The 9,684-nt window shown below is 56.1% G+C and overlaps 1 protein-coding gene across 1 annotated transcript in view; it reads right to left on the bottom strand.

The window, feature by feature from the left end:
• Positions 1-9,684, bottom strand: part of PTK7 (protein tyrosine kinase 7 (inactive)) — a 62,437-nt gene that overhangs the window by 23,074 nt on the left and 29,679 nt on the right. Inside the window, exon 4 of the mRNA XM_040643437.1 lies at positions 673-1,165. Coding sequence (XP_040499371.1) covers positions 673-1,165 — 493 coding nt within the window. The remainder of the gene's footprint in view (positions 1-672; positions 1,166-9,684) is intronic.

Genomic DNA, 9,684 nt, shown 5'->3' with positions numbered 1-9,684 from the left:
GGGGGGGGGGGGCAGAAACAGACTGTCCACCCAGTCCATGGCAGGTCAACCCTGACGCTCAGCCACGCTGCCTCGCTGCCCTTGCCACCTGCAAAAGCATCGAACAGGTCAAGGGTCCTAGACTTGAAGGGGAAAAAAAATCTTTCAGAAAAAATAAAATTTCTAGAAAGACAATTATCATATGATTTCTCTCATCTATGGAACATAAGAACTAGGAAGATCGGTAGGGGAAGAAAGGGATAAAGAAAGGGGGGTAATCAGAAGGGGGAATGAAGCATGAGAGACTATGGACTCTGAGAAACAAACTGAGGGCTTCAGAGGGGAGGGGGGTGGGGGAATGGGATAGACCGGTGATGGGTAGTAAGGAGGGCACATATTGCATGGTGCACTGGGTGTCATACGCAACTAATGAATCATCGAACTTTGCATCAGAAACCAGGGATGTACTGCATGGTGACTAACGTAATATAATAAAAAAACATTAAAATAAAAAAAAAACAGTTAAAAAAAAGAAAAAGAAAAAAGAAAACTTCTCTTCTCCACACACACAGAAAAGAACGGACCGCAAGTGCATTCAGCTGGAAATGGGAGAAGCTGAGGGAAAGGAGGGGTCCCACGGGGCTCAGTAACTGAGGGACTAGCAAGGAGCGAGCACAGCCCCCCGGCTCTCACATTTGATGTTGAAGGAGGCGTTGGCACTGTGGGCCTCCTCTCCGGTGGCGTTGTCCCGAGCCACGCACTGGAAGGCTCCGGAGTCCTGCAGCCGGTCCACGGCGGCAAAGCTCAGGCTGCTGCCCTGGGCGAAACGCCTCTCGGTGTCCTGGACGGGGGTCCCGTCCAGCAGCCAGTACACATGTACCGGGCCTGGAGCCTCGACCTCACAGCGGAGCAGCGCCCGGCGCCCCTGCAGTGCATCCTGGGAGGACGGCTCCTTGATGAAGACAATGGCTGCCTGGGCACCTGCAGATGGGGACAGGGGAGAGGCACCGTCAGGAAGAGCTACAGCCACCAACCTCACGCAGGTCACCCACCACCCCGTGCACAGGAGGAGGAAAGGGGCTCTGCGCACAGGAGGGGTCCAGGAAGTGCAGGAGAGAAGGATCGAGAGACCACACTGCCAAGTGTCCCCTGAGAAACTCTTCAACTGTGCTGGGCGCTCTGTAGTCTACAGAGACGCAGCGCGCACCGGTCGGTAGGGGGCACAGGGCGATTACACAGAACACGGCAAGGCTCATGGCCCGTAAACAGTGCCTGCAGTCAGTGCCTCCAGAGCCCAGACAAGAGAGGAAGTCCCAAGGGGTGGGGACACCAGGAGGCTCAGACCCGTGGGTCCCGATGCTGGGCTGAGGAGCCGGAGACATTAGCAGGCAGCCCCCCTCCCCACCAATCTTCAGAAACCAGAATGAATGTTGACCCTAAGTCATGATCCACAGGGCATCTTGGAAGGATTACTCATACTCAGCCCCACTGAGGGTCCACCCGCAGACGCTCTGCAGCCCAGCATCCCCCGGGGAATTCTCTGGAAAAACCCACCCCATCACAGGGGAAGCTGAAATTCTCTAGATCTGCGGCTATTGCCAAAGACAGGCCAGCGCCACCCCCACGTCCTACCCTCTATCGCTAAGAGTATGTCTGGCCAAGGCTGGCTTTTCTGGGCGAAGTTGAGAGGTGAGCATTCCGCCTCCTGTACCCCAACCGTCCGGCTCCGGCTGGGGCCGGAGGGGCACCCACAGAGAAGGGGGGCCCTGCAGCCAAGGGTGGGACCATAGCCAGTGGGAACAAAGGGAAAGCGAGAAACCTATACTGAGCAGCAGATGGGTTGAGGAGGCGGAGGGCAGGGCTGGGCAGGTGGCATGGTGACAGCAGGAGTAACACACTGGGCTTTGTTCCTGGCCCATGTGGGCGCCCTGCAGAGGCCCCGAACCGCTGGGCCAGGAACACTGGCCCGCCTGCCAGGGGTGGGTGACACAGGAGAGGACATGCAGCCCCTCCGGGAAGAAGAAATCGGCCTCCTGGGTCTGCTACCTGCAGACGCAGGCTCTGCCTCTGACCAAACTGGGCCTGGTAAGGGCAAGAGGAGGCTAAGGGGGTCCTGCCATCCCCTCCCAAACCGATGGAGGCTAACCTCGGCCCAAAGAGTGCTGTTCAAGCCCCTGACGGTGGAGTTTGGTACTTTAGGGCCTAAGAGCCAGTCTCCTCATAAAGTCAGCATCAAGACAAGTCCAGGATCTCTCCGAGTGAGGTCCAGATGAGGGGCTACCTTTAGTGTGGGTCCATCTCCCAACATTCTCAGAGGTGCCAGCGCACAAGACAGTCACGGAGCCAGAAGGGGCCCAGAGCCACCCCCATTACTTCTCAACGGGGCACTGCCGGCTCTCCAGGTGGGACCAATGCCGTCGATGCTGGGCTATCCCACCCACTGTGCGGGTTAACAAATCTGTCCTCGGGGCGCTGCCAAGCACAGCCCCAATCACCCTGACATCTCAAACATCCCACTCACTTCCAATCACCACACAGGAATGTGACTGTCCCCACAGGGCAACTCGGTACAAACCCCTTTGTAGAACAGAGAGGTAAACTGAGGTCCTGGGAAATTAAGGGATTTGCCCAAAATCAAACAGCTCATTTGACCATGACCCAAAGAAGCCAACTCCTAGCCCCATGCTCTTCCCAGATCCACCCACGAACTCAAAACCAACCTGGAAACGGCTGATCCCACAATGGGGCTCAGTCCCCGTGCCCAGGGAGAGAGAGAGACACACCCCCTACAGACAATGCCAGACACACAAAGGCGCTGGGCTAACTGGCTGACTGAGGTAACCTTCAGGAAGTATGGGGCAAGAGCTGGTGAACGTGGAGGCGTCTGGAACACTTCCCGACCACCTCTCATGACACAGCTGGGCAGACTCAGGCTGATGCCCCAGCGGGTCTCTGCAAATGAGACTCACCAAGTTCTTGGGACCCTCGATCCCCAACTCCACGATGCTTGTGAAAGGCCAAAGAGAGATCGCCTGCCGTCAAAGTGTAGGTCAACCACCTCACTTCCCACTCAGCTTCTCCAGACCCAGGGAGCCAGGAGTCTCGCCCGTGCAGAGAAACCTTAGTTAAGGGTGTGGAATCAGACAGGTCGGGTTCAACTCCTGCCCCTCATGCTTGGGGTTTGACCTTGGGCAAGGAATGCAGACGGTCTCTGCCTCGGCTCCCTCTGCCTCTCTCATGAGGTTGTCATGAGTCACACACGCCGAAACTCGTGTGAAGAGACTTGGACAGAGCTAACCCAGTGAACGGTAGCTACTGTTCCTACCTCCACTGTCACCCGGCCTGCCCAAGGACTCGCATTTTAAGACCATTAGGAAGCTCCCCCTCCAGAAGCCCAGGACCCCCCCCAGACCCTGGATGGGCAGGAGCCTCCGCAACAGATAACTCTGAGGGCAATGATCAGGTGGGGGTGGCATGGAGGGAAAGGGGCCGCAGGCTTGCAGGAACCACAGACCACGGGCCACAGAAATCTGAGCTGGAAGAAGAGATGGCATGACTCAGAGGGACCCCGGCTCAGCCTCCGGCGTCCCCTCCCGGGGCGAGCGCTGCTCTGTAGCTGTGGGGAGAGACGCTGCATTCCCAGACTGCCACTCAGAGCCTCCCGCGCCCCCACCACAGGGCCTGGGAAACATCAGAGCGGGCCCTGCGGGGCCCTCTGTCCTGACGTCAGCTCACAGCAGGTCCTGGTTAGTGCTTGGCTGGGGCAGACTTTACATGTTACAAAAGGCAGGGAGAACAGCCACCGGGCCTTCTCCAAGCCCCCAGCCCCTGCTCCGAGCCACCATCGGGAGGCTGGCCTAGGGCCGTGGGGCCCACATTTGCCGAGAAGGCGACCAGAGGCGTGCCCAGTGTGCGCCAATGGCAGGAGAACTCGGTCTGTTGTGTTGCTTAGGGGCGAAAATGGGCAGAAGGCGCAGGGGCAGACTGAGGAGTCCCTTCGCAGAAATGCCAGACTCCAGGAAAGGAGGGGCTGGGCAGGGAGGAACTCTTCAGAAGCTTCGGCGGGTCCCAACAACAGGATGTGGAGGACAGCAATGACAGAAATGGAAGGCTTGTGGGCACTGAGGTGGTACGTACCCCAACGTGGTGTCGTCACCAGCACGTTCCTGTCCCTGTACCACCGCTGACTTGAGGATGCCCCCAGGGCTGTGGTCTGGGGAAGGCCTTCTCCGATGGTCCTGGGCTTCCCAAAGCTGCCCCCTCGTTCACGGTCCGACCCCACCAAGCGCCATGCCTCCTACACGCAGGTCCTCCCAGAACACGAGGCTGGTGTGCCGCCTGAGGCAGCCCACTCCATGCAACCGCTTCAGTGCTGCCCAACGGTGCTGCCCAACGGTGCTGCCCCTGGCCTCTCTGCACCCTTGCTGTCACCATGCAGTGGGGACCCCGCCCCTACCCTGAGGCCGTCTGAGGCTAAGTGGGTTCACACGGGGCTGCCCCGCGGGGGCACAGAGGGCTCAAGTAGTCCCCCCACAATGACAGGCAGGCGGAACCATCTGGCCAAACCAGGTGCCAACCCCAACAAAACTGGAGCTGCAAATACCCAATAAGGACATTTTCCGAGCCACTTCCTCGGCTCCCCAACAGCCATCTATATGCAGACGCTCTCTGCCTGCGCCTTGGCCCCAGCCCCCTGAGAAAGGCTGTATGGGCAGTGGACCAACTCCGCTCCCCGCCCCCCCACCCCCCAGCAAGCGTCTGGTCCGCTGCCCGCTCTCCGTGCTGCTCTCTGGGCTCCAGGCCCAGCAGACCCATGTGTGTCTACGTGTGCATGTATGCACACACACACGTGTAAACATGATTTCATGGAGAGCAGAGAGCAGCAGGAAGTTTTTCTGCTCTGAAGTAATTTCAGCTACTTTGGTCCAAGCATCCATCTGGGCCACTTCACTACCCATCTCACAGGGGGGCTGGTCCTCCTACTCGAGGAAAAACACCCCAGAACCTGTGCAGGCCCAGGAACCTGCCAAACCCGACCCGTTGATTCGATCTATGTTCTCTCCCTTTTACTAAAGGAAACGCCATCTTTCAGACATGTGCCTCAGGACCAGGCTGAGCCACCAAGACGCTGGTTGGCTGGCCCTGGCGTGGGCATTTTACACAGCAGTGTGTGACCACATACGTGACCACCTCCTCCACAGCTAAGACTCAGTCTCTGGTTCCAGAGTCTGGCTCCCTGTGGGGGACATCCCGACTTTCAGGTGGCCCCCAGAGCCCAGGCTGAGATGGCTCCTGTCAAGGCACACAAACCCCCGAGGGAGAGGTTTGATAACACCCTGTGCCTTGTCTGGGCAACGGTATCAGGACACGGGCCAGGAGAGGCAGCCCTCAACCCAAGAGGCACACGTGGTCCAGGAAACACAGCAGCCCCAGGCCCGCTCACCCACATGAGGACAGCCCTCCTCCCAAGTCCCCTCCAACCAAAAACTCTAAGGGCGCCAAGCAAGAGGCCCCAGGGGCATCAGGGTCCTTGCATCACACGTCCTCCCCAAGGGGTCAACACACAGGACTGCAGACCCTTGCCCTTCTGGGATTTAACTGGCGTAACTTTCTCCTGCCCTTGAGCCACTCCAAAGGTCCGTGGCTCATACACGTTTGTCACTTTGTTAAGGAACAAATGTCAATTGCTGCAGGAATAAGTCAAATGGGTGAGCAGCAAGTTCAGTTACCCCACCCCTCACCCAGGTCAGCAGAAACACAAATGCTACAGTGATATTTGCGAATCTGGGCAACTGGAATGTTCTTCTCTACCACCCAGTATATACCACCAAGATAGTGTATGTGGTTTTAACACCGGCAACCCGGACTCTCTGATGATAAGCCCAGAACATAAGGATTCAGGGGGGTCACTGAAAATCAACCGCAGCAAACTGTAAGACCCAGAGGCAGAGCACAAAATTTCTACCCCCTTCTGTCTTTCCAGAGTCTATGAAAAGCCCCAGGTTCACAGACGGGAGCCCCACAGCCCTCTGCAAGCCGTCACAGTCCTTGCTCTGAGCAGCGCAGGAGGGAGCAGAGCCAGGGACCCGGCCGGGTTTTCCCGTCCTGGGATTTCACTGTAAATGTCTGGAGAGGCTCCCACATCCGGAGTAGAGGAACAGAACAAAATCACCAGAGATTAGGGCAGAAACAACCTAGCGGGCAGACTCGTCTACCTTAGATGAAAACCACAACTCAAACCTGTCCCGCCTGCTCCTGGGAGGCCCCGGAGGGGGGAGGGCGGGAGCAGGTCCCTGCGTCCGGCATCACGTGCCATCCAAGCCAGAGGGACAAATACGACAGCAAATGAGGTCTAAGATGCTCCCCAGCCAGAGGCCACACTGTTAGTCCCCAGAGCCAACCTGTCTTCTGCTGGGGCTGGGAGGGCCATACCTGGGACATGTCTCTCACCCTTAGTAACCCTTAAATGGCTGTGATGTCTTCAGGGAAGCAGCAATGAATTAAACTCCCGGCCACCTGAGGTGGTGTGATCAGCCGAAGGAACACGGCAGGGGGGAAACCTGGGTTCTAGTCCCCACACAACCGCTAACAAGCAGAGTGACCCGAGCCAATCACTACTGCTTCCCATGCAGATTTATTATCTATAAAATTAAATAAGCAAGAGGATGTAACGGGACAGTCCCCAAGACCCAGCACCGGATTAGCGGCAAAGAGCCTCAAAGGCAGCTACAGAAACAAAGGGCTCGGTCCCCAGAGTCCCCTCCCCGACCCTAGCCACCAACCCCCCGCGCACCCCCCCTCAAAGCCCAGCGGTAAAGGGCTCAGCACAGGAGGATTAAGGGCAATGCTGTAAATGGCAGGTGTGTGGGTTGGAGGTAGCTGGGGGTTGCAAACAGGGACCCAGCCCACTTTCTGACAAGCCGCTCCCATTCCAACAGCTGAGCTTACATCCTGCCTCGCCAGGAGACCGTGCCTCTGCCTTGGCCACACACTTGCACTGAAAGCTCACTGCCTGTGATGACCCTGATAGTCCCGTCTGTGCTGTGACTGAGAGCTGCACCCCCAAGCTAGGCTGTAAGCCTGAAGAGAAGGCAGACATTTGTGCCCAAGAGGATACGGCTGTGCCCCTCAGAGTGCCTGGGCACCGTAAATACCCCACTAGCATTTACGGGGGAATGAAGTCACTGAAGAGTCTGTCTGACCTGAGATCTTGTCCGAGGGCTACCTTTATCCTATCTTGGCCAGCTTGATTTTCTTCTCTGGGTCTCAGTTTCCTCTCCTGGAAAATGGCAGCCTTGGGACCAATTTTAGTGACTCTTTTTTTTCAGATTCCTAGGATAGTCAACAATATCCAAATGAAATACCTATTAGGTACAGACGTACAGAAGTCTGCATATTTTTCAGGGAAGTAAAAACAACAACAACAACAACAACAACACCCAGAAGTGCTAGGGAACCATGGACCCCAGATTACAATGCCCTTGGGTAAGGTAATCCCTGGGGAGTCCAAAGGCCTGGTGAATGGGGCGGGGGGGGGCGGGGCTGGAACAGAACTGCCAGGGATAACCAGGAGTTCTCACCACCCTGTGTGTCTGGGGACAGATCCATTCTCAGCCCCAAGGAGAGAGGACAGAGAGCAGCCAGCTGTGTCCTAAAGACACCAGTCAGAGGCCTGCGGAAATAATATACGCTGTGGGCAAGGCGACAGAGCTGCTGGACCGGGGCACCGAGAAATGAGCCGGAGCTCAGTCCCAGGAAGACCTCACGGGTGCTCAGTCAGGCACTCAGGGCTCCAGAGGGGACAGAGAGCCCCGCCTCTGGCTGCAGGCTCCACAACCACTCATCAGAGTCTCAGGTGCAGTGGTGAGGGTTCCAGGGACCCACAGTGAGAACAGCACCAGGTGACCCTAAGGAGCATCCTATGGTCTTTCCTGGGGAGGCGGGGAGCAAACCAAAAGACAGTCTGGGGACCACCACCTTGCAACTGGTGAGACCTGGACTGACTTTATCAATTTTCAAGGCAGGCTCAGAAAACTCTCTGAGACTCTGCTTTCTGAGCGCTTTTTACCTATCTCTGCCTCTTCCCTGGGAGGCTTAAGGCAGTGAACACAGATCTCTGACCTAACCAGAGTGGCCACAGCACTTCACCCCAAATTCCCTGTGGAAGAGAGAACACGATCCCCTGTCCTTCACATGGAGCGGCCTCTACTTCAGTGAACAAAATCCTGGGGCACCCGGGGGGCTCAGTTGGTTAAGTGTCTGCCTTCGGCTCAGGTCACGATCCCAGGGTCCTGGGATTGAGCCCCACATCAGGCTCCCTGCTCAACGGGGACTCTGCCTCTCCCTCTCTCTCTGCAGCTCCCCCTACTTGTGCTCTCTCTCTCTCTCAAATAAATACATAAAATCTTAAAAAAAAAAAAGAAAGGAAAGAAAAGAAAAGAAAAAAGAAAAAGAAAATCCTCCCTGATCTGTAAAGAAGTTGAACTATCCCTTAGACCTGCTCTGCCCAATATGGTAACCACTAGCCACATGGGGCTCCTGAAATGTAACTTAATTAAAATGAAACAATATTGAACATTAATCTCCTCCATAGCAATAGGCACATTTCAAGTGCTCAGGAGCTACACCCAGCTCAAGGCCACCGCATCGAACAGTGCAGATATAAAACCATTCTGTCCCCACAGGAAGCTCCATTAGACGGCACTGCCTTCGCTCTTCTGACTGCCGGCTTCTTGCCGGCCCCAGGCACGGGCTCATTATTTCTAACCTAAAGAACCCGCGACACAGGTCAGCTCATTTTCCTGAGGAGGCAAGTGGATCAAAGCTCTCGCAGTAAATGGCAGGGTCTGGAAGTGCCCCTGCATCTGTCCGTCTCTGTCTGCCTGCGCTCTTTCCAGGATGCCGTGCTGGCTACTTCTCTCCTTTCACTTATTGCCTTTGATCCGCACCCTCCCCCAACCCTTCTATTGCGTTTAATGTGAATTTTTCTCTGCGTGTGCTCTGCGCAAATGTGATTGCTGTTTCCAGGGCGGGTACTTTTACCTTCTCTAAGTGGTCTTGCATCATCTCTCACTCTGCTTCTTACTTTGTTCCATTTATCGCTGTGTTTTGCAGGTCCTTCCCTGTGGCCATCTCCTACCTCCTGCTGTCCTCCCAGTAGATGAACACGCTTTTAGGTCCAGGGAAGGAAGAAGCAAGTGGATTTTTTTTTTTTTAAAGATTTTATTTATTTATTTGACACAGATAGAGACAGCCAGCGAGAGAGGGAACACAAGCAGGGGGAGTGGGAGAGGAAGAAGCAGGCTCATAGCAGAGGAGCCTGATGTGGGGCTCGATCCCATAACGCCGGGACCACGCCCCAAGCCGAAGGCAGACGCTTAACCGCTGTGCCACCCAGGCGCCCCCAGCAAGTGGATTTTTTTTAAACAAGTAAGTGGCCGAACCTAGCCGTCCACAGTTTGAAGCCTGGTCCTTACTCCTGCACCCTCCTCCCTGCGTACCCCCTGGCCTCTAACACCGCCCCTGGTGCCACTCTGCCTGCTGGGCATCCTTGGAGTCTGGTGGAACACACACAGACCCCTGCTTCTCCTGCCTCCCTCCCTTCTCCCCGGTAAACCCAGAAAGTCACTGAAGAGGCTGGACTTCAGCTGGTTTCAAAGGGATAAGCGAAAGAGTCGGTCTCAGACTTTTATATTTAGAAGCGCT

The sequence above is a fragment of the Ursus maritimus genome, unplaced genomic scaffold (assembly GCF_017311325.1).
Source record: "Ursus maritimus isolate PB19 unplaced genomic scaffold, ASM1731132v1 scaffold_29, whole genome shotgun sequence".
Lineage (NCBI taxonomy): Eukaryota > Metazoa > Chordata > Mammalia > Carnivora > Ursidae > Ursus > Ursus maritimus.
Note: the sequence above shows the minus strand (reverse complement) of the source record. Positions and strands in the feature narration are given on the sequence as shown.